We start from the raw sequence: 26,650 nt of genomic DNA, 5'->3' as shown, positions 1-26,650 counted from the left end.
TGGATCATTGTTTTCAATAGTGTGCTTTTTGTCATTTGTTGTGTATCTTTAGATTATGTTGTGTTGTAAATAAATCCAAACAATCAAAAAGCCATTATTTTTTTAATCTCCTCATTCTTTGTGCAAGGTTGCTCAGAATGACAGGGCCTGATAGCTCCTAATGGCTCGTTTCCACTGTACGGTACGGAACGGTACGCATTTATTTGCGTTTCCACTATCAAAAGTTGTGAATGGTACCAAAATGCCGAACCGTACCGTACCACTTTTTAGGTACCCTTCCATTGGGGTACCTAGCACAGTGGAACGGTACTAAAAGGTGGAGCTAGACTCACTGCAGGACGTTGATTGGTTGACAGAGAATTGTCACTTGCGCGTGCTACAAGAGGAATGACAACATTAGAAGCGCCATTTTTTAATATAAAGTTTCATATAATACTACTGTTACTGTATCACGAAATGTAATTTTAAGAGTTTTTCAGGCGAGAATGTTGTTGTTTAAAGCTCAAATCTGTGGTTTATTTATAAAGATGATTATTTTTTTTCCCCGGTTGTGAGATCCATGCGTTCAGCGGGCACTCGGCGCTCATGTTTCCCGGCTGGATAAGCCTTTCCTCGGCTAGTCCTCGGCGTTCGTCGCTGACTCCGACGGTAGTGGTTAAACATAAGATATAATTCGTTTTGTGTAGACCTAACGGGCGATCTTTGGTCCTGTGAATATATAATGAGTTCCCTGTCAATCGTTTTGGCTGAGGGCTAAGTTTAGTTAACGTTATTTGTGTTTAACTTTACTTGTAATGTTAGACTATAGAGCGCTGCATTTGGATATTTGACTGAATTGTTTGCTTTATTTCTTATTGTATAGCTTCTTGTACTTTACTTAAACTTTTATATAGGCTATTATTGATAAAACTGAAATTTTACAAAAATAAATATGGTTTCTTGTCATTTTTATTACAAGATTATCACTGATGTTTATGGCAACATTTGTACAAATGCATATATTGCCTGGAATATGTTTATTTTATTTTTTTTTTTTAAACGAAAAGAGGTAACGTTAGGGTTGTGTTTTAAATTTCGTTTTGTTATAAATAGAATAACGTATAACATGCAGTGAATAATCAATATGCGTTGCGCATGAACCACATTTGTGTCCCTATAATGTTTAATTTATTTAAATGAAAAACGAAAAGAGGCAGAGTGGTGTTTTATAACATATTTCGTTTTATTTTTGCTTAAAATGTACATACAGAGTAAGTTAACAGAGATAACCGGTGTAGCAGAGCGAGCTGAGTGACGCTTTTAAGAATGCGCTGTACCTTGTAGGAGTCGCACATGGCAAGTACAAACTTTGCGTACTTGATATTGAGAAAAGCCTAATGTCGGCGCTTGTCTTCTTGTGACAAACATGTCGAGAAGCAAGAACAAGATCTGCTGTATGTCATCCATTGTAGTTTACTATGTTCTTCTTCGCGCGAAAATGACGTCGATCGAAACACCACGCCTATCAAGTAAGGGTACTGTTGGCAGTGGAAATTCTAGCCAGATCATGGTTAACAGACCCGAACCATACCGTACTGTCCCTTACCGTACCAAACTGCTCAGTGGAAACGAGGCATAATAGGGCCAATGGGCCATTAGGGAGTGTCTTTGTCTTTCTCAGGTGTGAAAGCCATGCATATTAATGATGTGATCACGCCTCCCGCACAAAGCTTTCTCACACAAAACAGGTCTTACAGTTTTTAAATCAATATATTGTCTTCTCTGAATGAGCAGTCAGGGTGATTTTCACATAGTTTTGGAGCAAATATTCTAGGCTACGTGATACAATTTTCAAAAGTCTTGTGAAGAAATAATCAGTATGGGTTTCATGAGCTTATTTCAGTGACAATTGTTTTTTGTATTTTCACAAAACAATCATAAACGTCATTATCTCAAAACTACAAACTTTTACACACATGCTGCTGACATATTATTGTAGCAGAGTTTGTGCTGAATACAGTGCAATCAGACTTTAGCCATGAAAATGTCACAAGTAACAGAAATAAGCACAAATGTCAGAGCATGTCAGAACACCTCCAGGCCCAGAAAACACCTCAGACCCCAGAGGGTTAATAATACAGACATAACCCAAAGCAGAGGAATCATGTTTTGAACAAATCGAGAAGATCAGTTAAAACATCTCTGAATGTCTTAAACTGAGTTTAGAGTTGAAAGTCTAGTTTTGCTCGTATCATCCAGACATGTTTCAGTGAGTCTCATTGTGTCTCATATTTCCTTTCTCTTCTCTGTGTATCATTGTCTGTTTGTCTTTATTTCACTGACAGAAGTTCAGCTGTGTTATTAATGTAATGAAGAGACAATAGGCTTGTTTGAGATGAGCAAAATCTGCGCAGAACCGATCACCGGTGATCAGCACGAGATGCATGCCGGTTAGAAATGTGTCCGAGTCTTGCTCTGATGTCATGCTGACGTGTCGTATGTAAAAAAAACTCTCGCAACCTCAAGGCGCACGTGTCGGATTCTGCAGTCGCACGCAGTTGCTCTCCACCGACTGCGCTGATCAAAAGCATGATAGGAAACGACTTACTGACGACACAGCTTAATGTTCATTGGTTCAAACAACCGTGATGTATTGTTCTCTTTTAAAATGTTTGATTTTAAAACTCTGATATCACATTTTATGTGTATACGTATATCTGACAGTGTGATCTTTATGGGTAATGCAATGTAATTTTTATACAAAAAAAACAACAACAACACATGTCTGTATTAGCCCTCTGGGGTCTGAGGGGTTTTCTGGGCCCTGGAGGTGTTCTGACATGCTCTGACATTTGTGCTTTTTTCAGTTATTTATAAACATATTAATGGCAAAGGTGTAAATTCACTCTATATAGCACAAACAGGGCTACCATAATATGCTATCAACATGCATTAATATGTTTGAATTTTTAAGAGAATAATGTTTATGCGTGGTTATTGAAAAAAATAAGACCACAAAACTCATACAAAATTTGTGTCCACAAGACTTTTGACTAAAGGATATGTTCGCTTTGAGTTCTGGCTTCAAAATGATGTGAAAATCATCCTGCCTAATCGTTCAAATAAAACAATACATTGATTTACACTTTGTAAAACAGTTTTTTTGTCAGAATAGGTTTGGGAGTGGGAGTGGTAATGGCCTATCAATATTAATTAGATTCAGACCAGGGGTGTGACAGACACTCTGGAGGAGATGACGACAGCCTTCACGCGGCCTCCTCCGTGAGTAGCAAGAAATGGTGCAAGACCAGCTTGCGAAACTAATGTCGCCAACCAGTCATCATCTAGCTGGCAGACCGAGGTGCAAGAGACCGAAGGGAAATGGTGCGTCCATGTCAGGACGAGTGACCATCCAGACCATCGAGTACCAAGGTCTGTCGGTGTTCCAACTTAATGTAGAGGGCCTTACCACCGCCAAAATGGAAGTCATCTACCATCTCGCTGACTCCCACAAAGTAGCAGCCATCCTCCTCCAGGAGACACACCGTGTCTACCCACAGCAAACAGCATGGACTTGCAACCTTTGTAAGGAACAACCTTAGTTGGACAGCCACTGGCCAATCTCCACCAGGCTCGAGTATCGAATGGCTGTCCACTAAGGTGCAGACCACAACGGTTGTCAATGTCTACAAGCCCCCACCATCAATGCTGACCATGGCATCACTTCCATCGGCACCTGCACCCGCCATCTATGCAGGGGACTTTAACTGCCAACACATAGACTGGGGTTACAGTCATATTACACCAAATGGAGAGACATTAAGCCAATGGGCCTCCAGTGCCAATGCGTTGCTGCTGTTCGACCCCAAAGAACCTCCAAGCTTCTTTTCAGCACGCTGGAACACCCACACCAACCCGGACTTGGCTTTCGCTGTGTGGCACACGGCTCAAAAGCCAGAGAGACGTGTCCTGGATAGGTTCCCCCGCTCACACCACCGACCGTCCATCATAAAGGTCCCATCCCTGGTGCAGCCAGTTGCAGGGAAACCCGTCAGGAGATGGAACTTTCGTAAGGCAAATTGGCAGTCATTCACAGAAAAGACATCATTCTGTCTCCCAGACCCAGACAACGCCGACGTGGACGCTGGGTATGCAGCCTACTGCAGAGTACTCCTTGGGGCAGCAAGGAAAACCATCCCCCGTGGCTTTAACACAAACTACATCCCGGGCTGGGATGGAGAATGCAGCCACCTCCTGCATGTCCACCAGCAGGCAAGCTCCAGGGAGGAAGTTGAAGAATCAGCAACGGTACTTCTGCAGAAGCTAGATGCCACCCGAAGGTCAAGGTGGACAGAAGTAGTTCAGTCAATTGACTTCACCCACTCCAGCCGTAAGGCGTGGCGGACAATAAATCAGCTGACAGGTAGAACACCATCGACCTCCCGGTGCCCAATAACAGCAAATGCCATCGCATCCCAGCTCCTTAAGAACAGCTGTTTCCCTGATGCTGATAAGAACTTTGCCCGCACAACATCACACCAGGTGACTTCCCTGTGTAGAGCAGCTAGTGTGGACGCCAACTTGTCAGGGGAATTTACAACAGCTGAACTCCCGACTGCCTTGAGTAAGACCAAACAAGGGAAAGCACCAGGCCATGATTACATCCACCCTGAGTTTGTAACTCACCAGAGTGTAAGAACATCTGTATGGCTCTGCTCATTCTACTCGACATGCCTTCGGAGGTCCAAGCTCCCGAAGATATGGCGCCGCGCTGCTGTCATAGCCCTTCCAAAACCAAACAAGCCTGCTGAAGACCCCAAATCCTACCGACCCATCTCACTGCTCTGCGTCCCATTCAAAACCCTGGAGAGGCTGATCTATAATCGTATCGAGCCAATAGTGGACCCTCAACTCCCACGGGAACAAGCTGGCTTCCGGCGCGGTCGGTCAACGGTTGACCAGGTGACACTGCTCACCCAAGACATTGAGGACAGCTTTCAGGAAAAACAGAAGGCTGGAGTAGTGTTGCTTGATCTCACAGCCGCTCACGATACCGTCTGGCACCGCGGACTCCACCTAAAGCTACTAAAGATCATTCCCGACCGGCACATGGTGAAGTTCATCATTGAGATGGTGACGAACCGCAGCTTCACCTTAAAGACCAGTGACGGTCAATGCAGCAGGCTTAGAAGGCTGAGGAATGGTGTTCCGCAGGGTTATGTCCTCGCACCGATGTTATTCAATATCTACATCCACGACTTACCGGAAACAACATCCCGGAAATATGGTTACGCTGACGACCTGGCCATTATGATGAGACGACAAACATGGGAGCAGATGCAGGCCAGCCTAAACCAGGACATGGACACCTTGGCAGCCTACCTGCGTGAGTGGCGTTTACAGCTCAGCATCGGCAAGACAGTTGCAGCAGCTTACCACCTGAACAACAGTGAGGCCAGACGGGAACTGGACATATTCGTTAATAACAAGCGCCTTGAGTTCCAGCAAGCCCCACGGTACCTTGGCGTACGCCTGGATAGATCTCTAACATTCAAACAACACCTTGAAGTAGTGACGGCCAAAGTGTCATCAAGGGTCGCAATAATCCGACGTCTCGCTGGTACTAGCTGGGGTGCAACTGCCAAGGTGCTTCGAATATCAACAGTAGCTCTCGTCTTCTCCACAGCTGAATACTGTGCCCCAGCCTGGTGCAGAAGCCCACACACCAGGAAAGTCGACACTGCCAGAAACACCGCCCTTCAGACTATAACTGGCTGCCTGAAATCTACCCCTGTCTACCATCTGCCAACACTAGCGGGAATTGCCCCGGCCGGCCTCCGACGAGAGGCTGCTACCCTCGCTCTTGCAAGGAAAGCCCAAAGATACAACTGGCATATCCTGCACAATACCACCACAACAGCACTGCCTCCTCATAGACTGAAGTCCCGCCACCCGTACAACAAGGCAGCACAAGACCTGCTCAGGTCCATCCCTGAGGACCTGTCTACAGAGGCATGGCTCGCGGCAGCCTGGAAGCAGGAGTGGGAGTCAGCAGGGCCCTCACGAATCCACCGTTGCATCTATGACCCTGGAGGCGGTCTTGAAGGAGAGGATCTGCCACGCCGGCAATGGACTCTGCTAAACCGCCTGCGAACTGGGGTTGGACGTTACAAAGCATCGATGAGGAAGTGGGGCCTGGAGGACAGAGCAGTGTGTGAGTGTGAGGAGCCAGAGCAGACCGCTGAGCACATAATCACCACCTGTCCACTGTATAAACCACCCTCGGAGGCCGGCCTCTTCGATGTGGGACCTGAGATGAGAACGTGGCTGAGTTCTACTGAGCTGGACATTTGATGAGGACACACGAAAGAAAGAAGAACAGTGTAACGATCCTGAGTGACTCCTTCCCTGATGGTGGCAGTCTGTGGGAGTTTTGAGTCACTCCCCCATGTTAATTGTTAAATGTTAATTGATTGCTTGTTAAGAGTTTAGTATTTAAGTGTTTGAGTTTTCATTTGGTTCAGCACTCTCTGTGGGATGACTCTCACAGGAGCAGCTCATTCTTATTGATCTTTTGCTTATACTTACTTTATGTCATGTAACTTTAATGTTTGTTTTGTTGTAGTTTGTTTTGTTTGTTTTCCTTTCCCTAGACTTATGTTAATGTTTGTATGAATGGTAATTATTCTAATTGAAGATAATAAAAACTATCTTCATTATTCAAACGACAGTGTTTGATTGGTTCCTCTTTTATGTTGCGGCTTTAAAACGAGCTAGTCGTAACATAAAATTGGGGGCTCGTCCGGGATGTGTTACATGCATGAGTAAGTATAATGTTTTGTGTTCACCTGTGTGACATTTAAATAAGTAGACTTCGGTAAGTTAGAGTGACCTCAGCTGGGTTTAAATAATCCTTCCATCGGGGCACTGTTTGTTATTTTAGTTTGTTATTTTGCCTTATTTATTTTTGAAGGTTATTCTGGACGGAGCTTTTAAAAACTCTGTCGGGGGTACGCTTCAGGCTTTTGGTTTAAATGACCAATTGTCCATGAGTTCAGCGTTTAAACGCCGCCTCGAGTCCGGTACACCTTCGAAGATTAGGTAGGTTTAGTTAGTTTTCTTGAGTAGGTAGATAGGAACTGAAGTCTCTCATTTTTCATTTAAATTAAGGTGACACTTTGTTTACTATTTCTCTGTGTCTGTGCTGTTTGTCATGCCTGTTAAGAAGATAGGGAAAATTACTTGTGGTAAGTTTTTTTTTTTTCCTTTTTTTATCTTGTAATTAGGCGGAGTTTGCAGCGTGTCATACTGCGACGGTCCCTGGCGAAGTGGCTTATGGGATTTGTAGTCTCAACGTTGTAAGTTAGTGGCGTTCTCACGCGAGTGTTTGTTTACTGTTTTGATCGTGTTAGCTTAACTCTAATAAGTATGTCTTCAGTCATTGAAGATTTCTTCGCGTTTCCTTCAGAAATTTTACTGGAGAGATGCACGAAGGAAGAGTTGGTGAGGATTGCTGAGCATTTTAGCGTGGAGTTAACGAGTAACGATAAGAAGCTTAAAGAAACTATAACGAACACTTTGAAAAGCGCACTTTTCGAGCGGGGTGTTTTAGAGATAAGAGATGTTGTTACCAATATTAACGTTAACCCTGATGAGGGTGAATCGTTTCCTGATTATGATGTTGATGACAGCAGTGTAAAGGTTAGTGAAATGTCTCTAAAAGAGAAGCAGTTATGCGTTGATGCTGAAAAGCTTCGTGTCGAACGTGATGCTTTGAGTTTAAAAGAGAAAGAGTTAGAGAAGCAGTTTGACTTGCGAAAATTGGAGTTGCAGCTTGAAAGAGACAGGGATGAAAGACAATTTCAGTTGAGGAAGCTTGAGTTAGAGCTGAATGCAAAAACAGTTCAGATTAGTGCTACACAGTCTGTGTCAGCTAACGAATCAGTTTTTGCTGCACCTGTGTTTGATGTTTTTAAAAACATTAGGATGGTACCGCCATTTTCTGAGAGAGAGGTAGAGAAATATTTTTCTCATTTTGAACGTGTTGCAGAATCATTAAAATGGCCCAAAGAATTTTGGACGTTATTATTGCAATGTGTTTTAACAGGGAGAGCACAAGAAGTATACTCTGCGTTAACTGTTGAGCAAAGCCGTGAGTATGAAACTGTTAAGTCTACACTATTACAAGCCTATGAATTAGCACCTGAGGCATATCGTCAGAGGTTTAGAAGTTTTTTTAAATCTGAGAAGTGCACTTATCTTGAATTTGCCAGAGAAAAGGTAACCATGTTTGATCGTTGGTGTTCTTCAATGAAAGTTAGCACTTATGAACAGCTTAGAGAGCTGATACTTTTGGAGGAGTTTAAACATTGCGTACCAAATGCTGTCGCTATGTATTTAAATGAGCATAAGCTGAGTAAATTGTCAGATGCTGCTCTTATGGCTGATGAATTTGTTATTACTCACAGAGGCTCGATTAACCATTTAAATGATCTGCATAGATCTAAGTCCAGCGTTTTTGGTAAAAGCAAAACGACTGCTGTACGTCAAAATGTTGCCTCTCATTCATCTCCTGATCATTCTTCTCCTGGTCACAATGTTGCTACACATGTAAAAGGAGAGATTGTTTGCTTCTATTGTAAAAAGGCAGGACATAAAATTTCTGATTGTGTGATTCTTAAGAAAAAAGAGAGATCTGCCAAAACAGTAGGTTTAATTTCTACATCGTGTGAAAACCATATTCCTGCTCAGTTTGTGAAAATGCAGAAGAATATCTCTGAGGTAGATGATGTTAAGAGTCATAATGATTATTCACCATTTCTTACAGAAGGAACCGTGTCTTTGCCTGGTTCTGAGAAGACTGTTCCTGTTTGTGTACTCCGAGATACAGGAGCCTCACAGTCTTTTATTTTGGAAGGACTTCTGCCTTTGACTGATAGTACTGCTACTGGGACAAATGTTTTAGTTAGAGGGATTGAGATGGGATTTATGGAAGTTCCTCTGCACCGCATTCATCTTAATTCCAAGCTTGTGTCAGGTGATGTCGTTGTAGGAGTTCGTTCAGTACTTCCTGTACCTGGTGTCACCGTTATACTTGGAAATGATCTAGCAGGAGGGAATGTGTGGGAAAAGTCAGATGATGGGGTTCTACCTATTGTAGTTCCTGCTGGAGGAAAAATGTATGACGCCTCTGACTGTCATAACTTATATCCTACATGTGCGATTACTAGAGCGAAGGCCAAGAAAATATCAGACGACAGGGAGATTAATCTTAGTGATACCTTAATTTTTTCTGTAGATTCCTCTCACCCAGGAAGTAATACTGTTTGCAATGGTACTGAAGATAAGATCCCTGTGTCTGAGTTACAGTCTGTCATTGGCAATGTAGAAAAATCTGATTCCATCCCTGCAAGTTCTGTTGATTGTAGTGACTGTGTTAACATTTGTTCTTTATCTCCCCTCTATAGTGTTTCTCGAGATGAACTAATTAAAGAACAGCAGTCAGATGGCACCCTCCAGGATCTGTTTTCTTTGGTGAATGAAGGAGGTGACCAGCACTCACTTCCTGTCTATTTCCTCAGAAATGGATTGCTCTGTAGGAAACAACCCATCCATTCTGACAGTTTATTAGATCCTAGGATCCAAATTGTTGTTCCTTCTACTTTTCGTCAAGCCGTCCTGCAGCTGTCTCATGAGGGCGTTGCTGGTCATATGGGTGTTCGGAAGACATATGACAGGATTTTGAGAGAATTCTATTGGCCTAGAGTCAAACGTGATGTGATTAATTTCATACGCTCCTGTCATATATGTCAGATGACTGGGAAGCCAAATCAGAAAATTCCGTTGGCCCCTTTACAGCCTATTGCTGCTGTCACAACTCCTTTTGAGCATTTGATTATAGATTGCGTTGGTCCCTTACCACGATCTAAGGCGGGACATGCGTATCTACTTACTGTAATGTGTCAATCCACACGTTATCCTGCAGCCTTCCCCTTGAGATCTATCACGACTAAATCAATTTTAAAGGCGTTGACTAGTTTTATGTCTATTTTCGGTATTCCAAAAATTATTCAATCTGATCGAGGGTCGAACTTCATGTCTCGAAACTTTTCTAAAGTCATGCAACAACTTAAAGTCACACATAACATCTCAAGTGCTTATCATCCCCAGAGCCAGGGGGTGTTAGAGAGGTTCCATCAGACTCTGAAGTCACTTTTGAGATCTTATTGAGATCACTTTTGAGATCTTATCTTATTGTGACTGGGAAGAGGGACTCCCTTGGATGTTGATAGCAATCCGTGAAGTCGTACAAGAGAGCATGGGGTTCAGTCCTAATGAGTTAGTGTTTGGACACACCGTTAGAGGCCCTATTACTGTCTTGGCCGATGAATGGAAGACTTCTGATCCGCCAGAAAATGTTTTAGATTACGTAAGCAGTTTTCGTTACCGAGTCTATGAAGCTAGAGCTATTGCCCAACGAAAATTAGGTAAGTCTCAGGGGAAGATGCAGAGATTGTTTGACCGAAAGGTTAAATTTAGAGAGTTTCAAGTAGGGGACCGAGTGCTGGCAGTGTTACCAGTTTTGACTAGTCCTTTTCAGGCTAGGTTTATGGGTCCGTATACCATTGAAAAATGTTTCTCCAATAACAACTATCTTTTGAACACACCTGACCGCCGAAAGAAACGACAGGTTTGTCATGTTAATTTGTTAAAGCCTTATATGACTCCTGTGACTTCTTTGCCTGTTGATATAGTGTCAACTATTGTTGGTCAGGATACTTCAGAAATATCTGATGAGATGGGACCCGAATTCTCTCCTTCTCGAGGAGTAGTGGAAGGACGACTCCGAAATTCTGAAGTTCTTGCTAATTTGAGTAACTATTTGTCTCATTTGTCTGAATCGGAGAAGACTGAGATAATTAAGTTAGTAAGTTCATTTCCCTCTCTTTTTTCTGATGTCCCTACTCGAACTCATGTCATTGAACATGACATTGATGTCGGTATGGCTCAGTCTGTAAAACAGCATGCATATCGAGTAAACCCTGTAAAAAGAGAGTTGTTACAGAAAGAGGTAGATTACTTACTTGCTCATAATTTGGCAGAACCCAGTTTTAGTTCTTGGAGCTCTCCTTGCATTCTTGTAAGTAAACCTGATAATACTTATCGTTTTTGTACTGACTACAGGAAACTGAATACACTGACAAAACCTGATTGTGACCCCTTACCCAGGATTGATGATTGCGTAGATCGAGTTGGCTCTGCACAGTATGTCAGCAAATTCGACCTTTTGAAAGGTTACTGGCAAGTACCTTTGACATCTCGTGCAAAGGAATTGTCTGCTTTCGTAACACCTGATGCCTTTTGGGGTCCGAAATGCCCCCGCTACGTTCCAACGGTTGGTAAATCGAGTACTGTCTGGGTTATCGGGTTGCGAGGCTTACCTGGACGATGTTGTTTTGTTTAGTTCTTCTTGGTCTGAACATCTTGACCAAATTCAAGAGCTTTTTGTTCGTCTTGCCGAAGCCAATTTGACAATTAACCTTGCCAAATGCGAGTTTGGAAAAGCCACCGTAACATATTTGGGTAAGGTGGTTGGTCGAGGTCATGTAAAACCCATCGATGCCAAAGTTGACGCTATTAGTAGTTTCCCTACACCTAGTACCCGTCGTGAACTCCGTCGGTTTCTGGGAATGGTAGGATACTATCGAGGGTTTTGTAAGAATTTTTCCAGTGTAGTCACTCCTTTAACTGATCTATTGAGTCCCAAGAAACCATTCCAGTGGTCAGAACAATGCCAGAGCTCCTTTGACAATGCGAAAGCCCTGTTAGCCAACGCTCCTGTACTTGTTGCACCTGATTTTAAGAAACCGTTTCTCCTTGCAGTAGATGCCAGTGCTTCTGGTGCCGGCGCGGTTCTTTTACAGCAAGATGCCGATGAAATTGTACATCCGGTTAGTTATTTTTCAAAAAAATTTAACCGCCATCAGCAGGCTTACTCTACTGTAGAAAAGGAGGCTTTAGCCCTTGTGCTAGCAGTGCAACATTTTGAGGTCTACCTTAGTTCAATTTGTGGTCCCATCGTAGTTTACACCGATCACAATCCTTTGACCTTTTTAGATCGGATGCGTGGTAAAAACCAAAGGATTATGAGATGGAGTCTGATTTTACAACCTTTTCATCTGTCGATCAAACATATCCGCGGCAAGGATAATCTGATTGCCGATGCGCTTTCGCGCGTGTAAAATTTCTTGTTGCGTTTGTGCATTTCTCTTTCTCTCCCTCTCTCTGTCTTTCTTCGATTATCCTAGGGCCCAGGAGATTCGAGAGAAAAATGGAACGGGATTATTGAGATGAGTATAAACTACCCTGATGTTTTTTTTTTTTAAATATCTGTAGAGAAATGTTGCTGTTCATATTTCTTTATTTTTTTTTCTTCTTCTCTTTGTCGGTTCTTCAGGGAACCTCTTTTTGGATTGGGAGGTGTAACGACCCTGAGTGACTCCTTCCCTGATGGTGGCAGTCTGTGGGAGTTTTGAGTCACTCCCCCATGTTAATTGTTAAATGTTAATTGATTGCTTGTTAAGAGTTTAGTATTTAAGTGTTTGAGTTTTCATTTGGTTCAGCACTCTCTGTGGGATGACTCTCACAGGAGCAGCTCATTCTTATTGATCTTTTGCTTATACTTACTTTATGTCATGTAACTTTAATGTTTGTTTTGTTGTAGTTTGTTTTGTTTGTTTTCCTTTCCCTAGACTTATGTTAATGTTTGTATGAATGGTAATTATTCTAATTGAAGATAATAAAAACTATCTTCATTATTCAAACGACAGTGTTTGATTGGTTCCTCTTTTATGTTGCGGCTTTAAAACGAGCTAGTCGTAACAAACAGACACTCCCTCAATGGCTAATGGGCCATCAAGTTGAAGGAGCCTGGAAGAAGTAGAGGAGATTCATTTTGTACAATCCGACCCCCCAAACATGAAAAGAGCTGAAAGAAGTTAAAAGAGAAAACACATAACGCACACTATAACCTTCTAAACAATTATGTTATAAATTATATGCGATTTTTAATACTGTAGGGCAGTAGCCTACTATTCCCGGAAGCAACCTCCGAGTGGCCCGGCCCATGCGTGCAGAAGCACATGCGCAAAACCGTTTTGTAAAATGATATATTAATTATTTTTATTTTATCATATGTCATTTTACAAAAGGACATTTTACAAACCTACGTTTCGCGCATGTGCTCCTGCACGCACTTTTTCAGTCAGAACACAGCAATCAGAGGAGGACGCGCTGAAAACTGTAATGCTGTTCTCTTCCTTCATAACTCGTACTGAGAAGGTTTGAGTTGCAGAGGAATTTGTGACTGTTTCACCTGTTCAACCACATCAAAGTTTCGTAATTAGTAAGTCTGTGCTTTTTCTCTTTTTGTTCTTATGTGCTGAAGGGCCGCTGTGCCTTGGTGAAACGGTGTTTGTACGTGAAGAGCTCTTTTCCAAAACGCCATAAACCTAAAAAGCTGCCTCAAAGATCCACCAAAAGTAATGATTATGAATATGTAAAATATTACAATAAGACATTTTAATTGTTTATTAACTTCTGGCAAAGATGAAGTTAACGATAGGCTATTGACTCGCGATCTTTGCAGTAGGCTACTGAACGCACCGGAGAAATGCACATTTATTAGGCTACATAGTTTTTTGTTTTGGATGGTTTTGTTTAGAACCAGCTTTCTGTAAATATAATTCACATTTTTTAGACCTGTGAGGCGGGTAGGCTACGGTCTGATTCATGATGATATCTCCAGTTCAAGCACCTTATGTTGTGATTGCTAGCCTATATTTACTTTATATGTTTTAAATCCATGGAAATTTGTTAATGAAAAAATTATTAAAGTTAAGATACAATTAATACAAAACGAAATTCGTTTTAAAGAAAGGATTTGTACTCTCTGTTTTGAGGTCTCTGTGAAAGTTTGAAAGTCTTTTAGTGCTGCTTTCAGAGCGCTCGCGTCCATAATGGAGAACTTTCACGTAATATTGTTTTTTCCTCATAAATGCAAACACGAAAAATAAAAGACAAAAGACTTTTTTTTTTTTTTTTTTACAAATTTTTTGGGAAAAAATGTATGTATTTATAGCGTTTTGGGGGAAAAAAGGATGGATTTATAGTGTTTTGAAAATATTTTTTTTTACTTTGAATTTATCATCAACAATATTGTTGTTTGAATTAATACGTTGCTTATACAATGTTGCTTAAGACATTTTATTTCAACATATTTCAGTCGATTTTTACTCATCTCAGTATAGCAAAGCATTTTAGTTGATTAAAGCGGTTTATTCTTTCACACACAGACACACGAATTATATTTAGGCTAAACAATCTTTACAAATATGTACCCTTCATTCATCTCACAGAAACGCGATTCATATTATAGAAACGCGATTCATCTATTGCAGTTTACATAGGCCTACACTAACGTTATTCCATAACGTTATTCCATAACGTTATTCCACATTAACACTTGAGAAAAGATAACTTAGCCTACCTCACTCCTCAGCGGGATCTATTGCTCCTCATATCAGCACTGTTCTGAGGAAACTTTTCTCCAGGAATATTAGGTAGGCTATATTATGCCTCACTCTCGCGGCGCGCTGTGTTTACAGCTGATGGGCGTTTCACTGGTCTGAAATGGTTCTCAGAATTTGCGTTTGAATAGCGCGCGCTCTCCGGGGCGTGGTCACATTACATTTGAATGAGCTCTAATGAGCTCGACTGGAATCGCTCTCTTTTCTTACAGATTACATGAACTGAGAATATTTGTTTTTTATATAAATTACCTCATTTAAAAGAAGAGAATTCAAGCTTCATGCCTGTGTGTCTGTATGCCTGTTTGACTGAGTATTCGCTGAGTTATTGTTCATTTTCGGACGCGTTTCAGAATTGACTTCACTGACAGAGAGAAGGCAGAACTCACTTCGTGTTTATTTTTCTTTATTTGGCAAAAAGCACAACACTTTGTTTTTATTGTGAGTATACACAAAAATAATACACATTTAACAGAATCGATTGATGTATGAAACTTGCTTGTAATATCAAAGTGAACAGAGCAAAATTAATTTCTTTTGAACTGAACTGAAAAAAGTGAGCCTATTGCGCCAGCGCGATTGTCGACCTTGATAAACTGATAAACGTGTATTTGGAATGGAATTAAATAAGTACTACTTTGGGTGTCTTGTACATTATATTTATTTTCATATAAAAGCAACAGAACTTAAATTCCATCCAGTTTATTAGCAACACTGCACAAGCGTGAATTCCGTGAATCCCGCGATATCCATCTTTGATCTCACAGGTGTCAGATCCACTGCAAGAAGAGAGAACTGTCCGGCTTGCCTGCGCTTTTTTCACTCCTCCTCTCACTGCAGCCGCCTACTCTCGCACACATTTCAGGCGAGGCAAGGCGCATCTCAAACAAGCCTAATAAGAGAACATCTCACTGTCACTGATTTATCATGCAGCTCAAAGCATGGGTAGAATCTCTCATCAGTCTATTCTCATTCATCAAAACAGTTTCATTAATGATCCAGAACAAACCCTAAACCCAGGATAGAGTGTGTGTGTGAATGTGGTCTGGACTGTGTGGATGAGGCTCAGTGTGTCAGAGACGCTGTAGAAGGACAGAGTTCCTGCGCTGTGATCCACATACACTCCTGTTCTCCTGCTGATGGGCTTTACAGGGAGTTTAGTCTCTATGTTATTGTGCCAGAATGAGTAACTGGAGTAAGAGCAGAACAAACTCCAGGACTGATCATTATGTCCAAACTCACACTCATGACCCAATCCCTTCCTGCTGATGCTCTTATATGACACTGATATAAACACACCATACCCACTCCACTCAATCTCCCAGTAACAGGAAGTACACACACTCTCTTTACACAACACCTGAGGATTATATTCATCAAATCTGTCTGGATGATCAGAATACGACTGGACTGTGTAAGTGTTAGTAATCACTCTGTTCTCCTCAGACAGACGGAGGTGTTTATTCGCTGTGTTCGGATCCAGAGTGAACTGATGAGAATCTGATGGAGAGAAAACACACATCAGTGAATTACAGTAACTTTATATCTTGAGTCCTCATTTCAGATCTGACTCGTCCATTTAGGATTGTAAGCAACCGATGATAATAAATTACTAAAGAAATATCATTATGTAACAGCTTTTGTCCTGAATGAGGTTCTGACTGAAATCGCCATGGTTACCAAACAGAAAACATAGGATTCTTATGATCAAATATTTCTGTAATCAGGAATTATGATCTTTTACAGTTTTTTTAATTGCTTTGCCACAATTTTCACAAGCAAGTTTTACATTTTCAAAACTCTTCGTACTAATATCACAACAGATCATCAGAAGTGCACCTTCCCCAAATATTCCACCATGTGTGTGTGTGTGTGTGTGTGTGTGTGTGTGAGACAGATAGACAGAGGGAGAGTGTGTGTGTGTGTGTGTGTGTGTGTGTGTGTGTGTGTGTGTGTGTGTGTGTGTGTGTGTGTGTGTGTAGACGTACATTTGTGTAGTCCTGCTGTAATCCAGATCTCTCCTCCATGATCCACACTACAAAACACACACAGTGACAGTTAATCAGTAACACTCACACACCATTGCTCCATTGAAGAGCTCACCTGTTGCCCTTTTATGCTAAAGCTCTGATTGCTAATTGTAAAACTGTGTGACGGGTGTTTGCAAATGTAATGAGTCAGTGTGCATATCTGAATGACTGTGTGTTCCTTGTGAAAACAAGAGATTTTCTGCGTGAAAATTGTGCCAAAAGCAGAGAATTATGTGTAATGTTTTGAAAAAGGTGTGTTTTAGAACTGCAATTTGAGTGTAAACCAGGAATTGTGCTTGTAGTTTAGCAGAATTGGTTCAGAGGGTTGGTGAATGATTTACATGTTTTGGTCATTGTGTCTCAAGTACCAGTATTTGTGTGTAAACAATTGAGAAAAACTGTAACATTCTAAAATTACTAGGGCTGTATCAATATGTGATATGAAACCGAAATCACGACACCTGTGTCGCGCTGTGAGAAGGCAGAATTGCGACACGTCCCTTCTAACCCCCAGATTTATCCTTCCCGTCCAGATCCCTGTAAACGCAATTCTAAAAAAAAATTCTGAACACATTATAAATGTTAGAAATGTATTGCTAAAACATATTACAAAGACTGTGAAGTACTGAATTGTGGAGTTAGACCGTTAAACAGTTTTTCACGATTGCTGTGTTCCGAATTTTTTGGGCGGGGCTAAAACGGGGGCTTGATGACGCACTGGAGCCCCTAAGCTCCTGGACATGCCCCTACATGATGACGCACTGGAGCCCCTGGGGCTGCCCCCTCCCCTATCAGTTCGCCGCTCAATCGCGAGTTACAGTCAATATTATTTACTAGAGCCTACAGTTTGCTAGCTAGCTATGCCTTTTCCCAACAACGATCAAATCAAGAAGAGGTGGATTAATTTTGTGAAAAGCCACCTTGATGGAGAGCTGAGGATCACCACCAACACCCGCCTCTGTAGTGATCATTTTACACAGGATAGTTTTATAAACTTTCGTCAGAGACAACTGGGATTCACTGATAATCCGCTGTTACTGGTTAATGGGGCCGAACTGACTATCTCCCGCCTCGGCCTTCATCCTCCCGACGCGCCGACAACTGGTGCCATCATCGGCAGTGCGTGCCCGCGAGTCAACAACTTTCCCGCGAGTGGGCGTGGTTTCAGCGCAGCCAGCAGACACGCCCCCAGCGTTTGAGAGCAGAGACCAAAGCTCATTTTTTCAAGATTTTGATAGCTTATTTTATTTACTTGGCTGCTTTTTTTATCATTCAAATTTGGCTGGGTGGCTAATAACACATTTTTCTGTAGTGTGACAAACTCAGAACACATACTTAATTTTGACTTTACAGGGACTTTAAATTACTATTATTATTATTTGAAGTTAACATTATAAAATACGTAGACCTACACCACAAAACTAGTTGAGGATAAATTCTTTAAAATTAGGCAATTCCAGCGTTATGGACGTGACATTTGCAGTAAAAACTTATATATTAAATATAAATTCTCAGAAAATGCATTTAATACCAATATATTGAAACGTCTGTTTATATATCCATAGGCTACTCCCTTAATAAAAGGAAAATATCAGTCTACACATGTGTTTTATATTTAATATGAGGGAAATAGACATGCATGCATGTGTGACACAAAAAATCTTTAACTTTTAGGTAGCAAAATATTTTTTAGTAATTCTGTAAATTACACTAAGCAAACCAAAAGTAACACTACCCACCGGAGGAAGAAAGGTTGGCTCTCCACAGAACATAATAATTCATTTTATTTTATTTGTCGCGTTCGCATTTATGAGGAAAAAACAATGTTACGGACTTGTCAGTTCTCAGTTACGGACGTGAGCGCTCTGAAAGCGACACTAAAAGACAGCTTTTTAAAACTTTCACAGAGACCTCAAAAAGAAAGCACAATTCGTTTTGTATTAATTGTATCTTAATTTTAAGCAATGTTTCATCAACCAATTGCTTGGATTTAATAAATATAGTAAATAAAGTAAATATAGTAGGCCTAGACAAGAGATAATCAGGACACAGATGCGCCGGTGCGTGATCTGGAGCTCGTCTCATAAATGAACCGAAACTCAGCGCCGATTTGCCTCACAGACATGTCTACTTTTAAACAGAACAATTCAAAACGAAAGAAAACAGATTGCTCTCTGCTTATGTAATCCATATGAAATGTGCATTTCTCTCTGGCACGTTCACTACTGCGAAGATTATGAGCCAGCATCATCAACTTCATCTTTGCAGCCAACACTGACACAGAAAACACTTGTTTATTAATAAACAATTAAAATGTCTCCTTGCTATATTTGACATATTCATAATCATAACTTTTGCCGGTTCTTTGTGACAGCTTTTAGGTGTTTTTATTGGCAGCGCCACCCTTATATTTTACATGAACGCGTCACCACCGCATCAAAAACATGATTGCGTAATGAAAACATGATGAAAATTACCACCTAAACATATCTTAACTCAGGGTTTCTCAAACTTAGTCAGGGGGCCAAAACTGATATTAAAACTTTGTTGGACACTTTTTGGTACAAGTATACAACCTATCCAGTATTAATATTTAACCCCTTAACATGTGTTCTAGCCAGGTTGTCAGCTTAGAAAATGTTTTTTTTTTGTCCATTTTAACACTATATTCTTAAAAGTGGTAAAAGCGGATTTTTTTCCCAAAGTGCTTCCATTTTCTTCCATGTTACCTACTGTAATTTTGGGCAAATGTTCAATATAATCCAACTTATGTGCAAACATGATCATTAAAAAATAATAATCAGTAAATACCACAAGAGTATCACACCACAAGGGGCACTGTTGTGTCAGCACAGCTGTGATTTGGCAGCAGATTGAGGCAGCAGATCCAGAGAAGATTATCACAGCAGGTGTCAACAGTACAGTCTGAACAAAACTTTATAAAGGAGTGAATCACACAATCACACAACAGATTAACTTGATCTATTTGTCTACATAAACATTTACCTCAAGATTCTACCATTCTACCATCAAATGTTGCCAGAAACAGGTAAGCTAAACTGTGTTCCAACTAGCTATATACTTACCAGACATACAATCCCCTAAAGGATTATTAGGAACACCATACTAATCCTGTGTTTGACCCCCTTTCACCTTCAGAACTGCCTTAATTCTACGTGGCATTGATTCAACAAGGAAATGTTTCTTTAGAAATGTTGGCATTCTTTAGAAATGTTGGCCCATATTGATAGGATAGCATCTTGCAGTTGATGGAGATTCGTGGGATGCACATCCAGGGCACGAAGCTCCCGTTCCACCACATCCCAAAGATGCTCTATTGGGTTGAGATCTGGTGACTGCGTGGGCCATTTTAGTACAGTGAACTCATTGTCATGTTCAAGAAACCAATTTGAAATGATTCGAGCTTTGTGACATGGTGCATTATCCTGCTGGAAGTAGCCATTAGAGGATGGGTACATGGTGGTCATAAAGGGATGGACATGGTCAGAAACAATGCTCAGGTAGGCCGTGGCATTTAAACGATGCCCAATTGGCACTAAGGGGCCTAAAGTGTGCAAAGAAAACATCCCCCACACTATTACACCACCACCACCAGCCTGCACAGTGGTAACAAGGCATGATGGATCCATGTTCTCATTCTGTTTACGCCTGACTCTACCATCTGAATGTCTCAACAGAAATCGAGACTCATCAGACCAGGCAACATGTTTCCAGTCTTCAACTGTCCAATTTTGGTGAGCTCGTGCAAATTGTAGCCTCTTTTTCCTATTTGTAGTGGAGATGAGTGGTACCCGGTGGGGTCTTCTGCTGTTGTAGCCCATCCGCCTCAAGGTTGTGCGTGTTGTGGCTTCATAAAAGCTTTGCTGCATACCTCGGTTGTAACAAGTGGTTATTTCAGTCAAAGTTGCTCTTCAATCAGCTTGAATCAGTCGGCCCATTCTCCTCTGACCTCTAGCATCAACAAGGCATTTTCGCCCACAGGACTGCCGCATACTGGATGTTTTTCCCTTTTCACACCATTCTTTGTAAACCCTAGAAATGGTTGTGCGTGAAAATCCCAGTAACTGAGCAGATTGTGAAATACTCAGACCGGCCCGTCTGGCACCAACAACCATGCCACACTCAAAATTGCTTAAATCACCTTTTTTTTCCCATTCTGACATTCAGTTTGGAGTTCATGAGATTGTCTTGACCAGGACCCCTAAATGCATTGAAGCAACTGCCATGTGATTGGTTGATTAGATAATTGCATAAATGAGAAATTGAACAGGTGTTCCTAATAATCCTTTAGGTGAGTGTATAGCTAGGCTAATTTACTTTCATAATTACTAGTTTACTTACTAATAGGTAAATTAAGTTTTGTGCAGATGTGTAATGGAAATATTATGTTTTTAACCTGTTAACCGTTGCCAGTGCGCCCGCGCACTGAAGCGTTTTTTTAATTTAGTTCAAAGTTACTATCAGATTTAATGTTATACCTTGACAAACTATACATCATTAAAAATATATAAGACTCAAGTTTCAGTATTTGACCACTATTGTATTCTGAGAAACTTATAGCGACAGTTATTTCTTAATTTGTGTCAGGAGTTATGAAATGAAAAAATGAGTCGATACCTTTAATATGAATTATGCGCGTCAGCCGCTTTCATTCATAAAAAAACTCTGTGCTGTCGTCATGACAGCGATACACAAAACAACGTGCCTCAGGGCTTTAGCTAAAAAATGTGCAGATTTGGACAAATATTGATAGATTCTCATAGGTTTACATCAGATTCTATTGACAGGAATAATATTTATTGAATTTATATCTAAATGCGTCGATGTAATCTTTATGAGCGCTTTGTACTGTGTTTTCAATTCATACCAATAGCCTGAGGGCGCTATTATGCACAATAATAGTCCATATATGGAACATGAAAAAGAGCCATGATCATGTGACATTCCAGGACGTCACTGATAAACACAAAGCTACAGAGATCGCGCTGTTACATGCAGATAAAGATTTTTTGAAGACAATAAACATGATTGCAATGATATTTGAGTTACCTGTGTTTTTCAAGCCATGCCAGGTATTTTCATAATAATAGATTATATTTATAATGTAATGCTAATCTATATAGACTAATCATTGTGCAGAATACTATCAAATTGTATATTTTCTGTCTGATTTTTTTATCTGATGCCAAATTAGATCACAGAAGATTATTTAAAACACTTTACTTGTGTTATAAAGTACGTTTGGAGCACAAACATGGTTTTAATCTCAAATTGTCATGTATTGATGGTGTGCTAAGCTAACATGCTAGCTAGCTCTAGGTCAGGTGTCACCAACCCTGCTCCTGGAGGGCTACTGTCCTGCAGACTTTAGGTCCAACCCTGTTCCAACACACCTGCCTGTAATTATCAAGCAACCCTGAACAGCTTGATTAGCTGGTCCAGGTGTGTTTGATTGGGGTTGGAGCTGAAATCTGCAGGACTGTAGCCCTCCAGGAGCAGGGTTGGTGACACCTGCTCTAGGTGCTTCTATCTTGAAAAACATTTAACTAAAAACAGAGTTTTAGACTTATCTTCATATTTTAAATATAATATGGTCAGACATGTGGCTTTAGCTGCAGTGCATTTCTAGATTGCTACAGTGCCAATTTCAATTTTATTTTCATGAAGATGTTTCATAAAAAATAAATTTCTAATAACTTTACAAAACTTTGAAGCTATTTATAACTATTTTTTTCATTATGACAATAATTAATTCTACATTTACAATAACCTGCCAGGTGTCAAGCTTTCAAATGAGATCATACTTGTGCTTTTAGTACAAAGGGTTCATGAACTGTATCTGTTTCAGTTTGGGTATGTCATTTCTGGGGATTTTTCAAAAGTGGGGTTGCAGCTTAACAGGTTAATTTATTTGCTGGACAGCAGCCTATTTTACAGTCTGCTGTAGCTAAAAGTGTTAATAAGTTTGTTAGATAGCAAAGCCCTCAGCTTATTTCAGAGGGCATTGTAGTGATCCACTCAGAAACCAATCAGACTAGTGTAGTGAAAAATTTCTTTGCCTTCAGATGAGATAACATGGATCCAGAGGGAGCTGTAAGCCTAGCGTCCAAAGAAAAACAAATAGGAAGTGATATTGATTGGGAAAAATGTTTCATTTGTCAAGACAAATTTGGAAAATACAGCCAAGATAAAGCCCTTTGATTGAAGTGATTTTTCAGGAAGTGGTGTCTTTGTGCTCTTTCTGGAGATTATTGTAGTATAATATTGTGCAATATTTTTGCAATATAAAAGACACACACCATTATTTGCATTGCGCTTAGCTTGACCTTGCTTATTCAGTCGATTCAGTCTCAAAGTGATGAGGCTGACAACCTGAGAGCCAGCCTCTGCCAACCTGAGAGCCACTGCTTTGATGGGGAAAAACATACCTTTGCCATACGACTATTACATAGTTATTATTACTAACTAGTTACTAACCCCTAACCCTAAAGAAGTGAGAAAGCAGTTTTGTTAGGATGGAATTAATAACTATAGTGATATGTGAATTAAATATAATTTGTGTTACAACCTGGTACACTAAGTCAAATAGCACCATAGACCATCATCTACAGTTCTAAATTTCCGCCTTGACATTAAAGTGTTATAACTTGTGCAGCATTGCACTGTCTCTCCCTACAAGCTTTAAACTTGGCTTGACTCATTCCCATAGATATGGGTACTGATTGATAGAGGTTTTGGGATACTAGGTTATGTTTCCAAGCTGATATTCACTTTGAAAACTGGTTCTCTTTAAGCGGAGATAGCTTTTTTCATGTTCTAGTTCTGTTGTCTCTTACACTGTACAATAAATGTTCATTCTGACACTTCAGCAGACATCCCATGAGTGTTGGCTTTCATTTGATACCATTTTTATGAATATGGTCCTTGTGGTTGTGGAGATATTCAACGTTTACTGTTGGCATGTCGTGTTGAGCAGGAAACCAAAAAATTGGCCTAAAATTGCTTGTAAAAGTCACAAAAAAAAAATTCAGCTTGACAACCACCCTAATATCTTACCTATGGATGTCTTCTAACTAAAAAAATAGGTTGACAGCTTGTACCAAAACATGTCCGCAAAAGTCTTAACGGAAGCCCTTTTCAGAATTGGCCCCCTGACTAACTCGGTCCTGGAGGGCCACTGTCCTGTACAGTTTAGCTCCAACCCTGATCAAACACACCTAGCTGTGAGTTTCTAGTGATCCTGAAGACATTGATTAGCTTGCTTAGGTGTGTTTGATCAGGGTTGGAACTAAACTGTGCAGGACAGTGGCCCTCCAGGACCGAGTTTGAGAAACCCTGGCCTAACTGGTTAGAAAGAAAACACAGAACAAAAAGTAATGCGCATATGTCCATCTCGCGAATGTACAATCTTCTTCTACCATATTCTCCCATTAGCCGCTTTTCCACTGGCCAGCGAGAGCACAGAGACCGAAATCATGCCTCACTGCACTCCTATAAAACCTGCCCTAAACACGCCTTTACTGGACTATGTCACACAATACAAAGGTACACCAGTAAGAGGGAGATGAATGAAATACATCGCCATACAAATATATAAGCTGTCATTTAGTCTTTATTTACAAACTTAGACACCACACGCGGCTATTGACTGACCACGAACAGGTAATAACTTGCATTTTTCATTCGTTAATGTCTCGCGGTCTTGCTGGGTTTTCCCCAATTTTTTTTTTTTTTTTTTTTTTTTTTTAACAATTACATTTTGGGCTAAAAGCGTTACTGAACATGTACCGAGTAAAATATTACTGAAAATTGATTAGTAATGCCTTACACTACTGTGTTACAGCAAAAAGTAATATGTTACTGTAATGCACTACTTTTGTAACGCATTACTCCCAACACTGCTCCTCACACACACACACTCACACACACTCCTCACATGTGCAAACACTCATTGCTTTACTGAACACCAACCAATCATGGCTTTAGAATAGGCCTGTTAAAGGTCGAGTTATACTGTAGGACTGTGTAATACTGTATTTACAACCACAGTTTTTTTACAGTAAAAAAAATTATTGTTTTGGTTTCAATCTTACTTTCGTGTTTACCGTGAATTTTTCAATATCTCTCAGCCAATTACTTTCAATCTTGTACAGAAATGTACATAGAAGCTCATGAAAGAAGAGCTTTAGGTTTTGAATAACTGTGTGTATATGATATATCCAAAATATAATATTATGGCAAAGGTGTTTGCAACATAAGACAAATGTTTGCTTTTGAGATGTTTGTGATATTTTGAATGCAGTGCTTCATTTTGCAAGAGATGTGAGGCATTTAGCATTTTGTGTGTGCAATTCTTGGATTTGTGTGTAAAGTTTTGAAAAAAAGAGGCAACGTTTTGAAAATGTGTGTAAGCAGTTGAAAAAAACTGTAAGATGTGTGTGACCATCATATGGCAGTGAGCACACACAAACCTTATTCTAATATTTAATAGTATTGGAGTGGTAAAGAGTGTTGGTCGTGACAGGAGAGCCTCCACTCAAGGACACAATATGATGAACAAGTCTAAGAATGTTCCACATATGGTTGAAACACCAGCATTGGCCTAGAAAGATAACATTCTGGAGTGAGAACTATAAAGTATACTCGTTGCCCAGCCTCCCTCATAGTCATACCGTGGACAAAGACATGGGCAACTAGAGTGACCTGAATTTCATCCGAGACTGCTTGTCTTCTTGCCCTTGCAAGGCTGAATTCATTATGCATAGAGTCCGGCAGAATTTTTATGGGCCAAGACCCAGTAAGTTATTGGCTTTACAACTCAGACAAAGTGAAGCTAGGGCTATTATTGATAATATTTGTTCACCTACAAAAGGCTTAGTAACAAATCCTAGAGAGATAAACAACACTTTTGCAGAACATTTTAAAAGATTTATATCAACCGAAGGATAGTATAGATATAGTTGAGTGTCATACATTTCTACATGATGCAAAAGTGACACTTTTAAAAAGCAAATTAATATAGCTCTTATCTCTTTAATTCCAAAAAAAAAGATAAGGATCTTACTAAATGGTCAAATTTTATGGTTTTAGGGTCTTAGCTTTACGTCTTGGAAAATATATCTGCAAATTAGTGATCATAGTGATTAATCTGGCTTTATTCCACATCATTCGGCTGCAGAAAATATAAGTCAGTTGCAACATGTAATTAATGAAAGCAAAAATAATTAAAGCTGCAAGCAGCGATGAAAGGGCCCTCGCACCCGTGCCATCGTCACTCGGTGGCTTTAGGAAGACAGAGCATGATTGGGCAATGTGCATTTAAGGAGGTATATATAGTAGTTGCTAGCATGTTTAGTATGTTTCTAGCATGCTTAGTACACAATAGTTATGTGGTTAGTACTGCATTACTGTTAACCATGTCAGTTTCTGTTGCCAGTAGGTGGGGCTATGTCTAAATATCTAAATCTAAATATCGCTATGTAGATGTGTTCAGTGCAGGACTTTTATCAAACATGTGAAGTTTGGGGCAGATTGGACATTGTATGCTTGAGTTACAAAAACTTCCATTATAATTTCTAGCATGTTTTATGATGTTTCTGGCATATTACATATTAATTTTGGGGTAGATTGGACATTGCATGCCTGAGTTACAGCAAATTCATATTTAATTGCAGTAATAGCATGCTTCAACACTTAGCTAAGTATTTGATAGCATGTTTCAATTATGTTGCTAACATGTTTAACAGTTGGTGGCACTTTTTTATGTTATTAGGAGTCCAGAACAGTGTTAAACGTCACTTCCTGTTGCCAGCAGGCGGCGCTATGGCTATATCTGAATATGAGCATGGACTTGTGTTTAGGAGATAACTCTTATCAAACGTGTGAAGTTTGGGGTAGATTGGACATTGTGTGCTTAAGTTACAACAACTTCCTTTGGCATTTCTAGCATGCTTTAAAACTTAGCTATGTGTTGCTAGCATGTTTCTTGCATGTTACATATTAAGTTTGGGGCAGATTGGACATTCCATGCCT

General features: G+C 40.3%; 1 protein-coding gene across 1 annotated transcript in view; it reads right to left on the bottom strand.

Moving 5' to 3' along the window:
* Positions 1-14,944: 14,944 nt before the first annotated feature.
* LOC307156656 (NACHT, LRR and PYD domains-containing protein 3-like) overlaps positions 14,945-26,650 on the bottom strand; it is a 49,980-nt gene continuing 38,274 nt past the window's right edge. Inside the window, exons 9-10 of the mRNA XM_079868135.1 lie at positions 16,556-16,602; positions 14,945-16,067 (exon numbers count right to left, since the gene is read on the bottom strand). Of these exons, the coding sequence (XP_079724261.1) occupies positions 15,544-16,067; positions 16,556-16,602 (571 nt within the window). The 3' untranslated portion in view covers positions 14,945-15,543. The remainder of the gene's footprint in view (positions 16,068-16,555; positions 16,603-26,650) is intronic.

The sequence above is a fragment of the Squalius cephalus genome (assembly GCF_949319135.1).
Source record: "Squalius cephalus genome assembly, chromosome: 4".
Classification (NCBI taxonomy): Eukaryota; Metazoa; Chordata; class Actinopteri; order Cypriniformes; family Leuciscidae; genus Squalius; species Squalius cephalus.
This window is presented reverse-complemented; position numbering and strand designations above follow the sequence as displayed.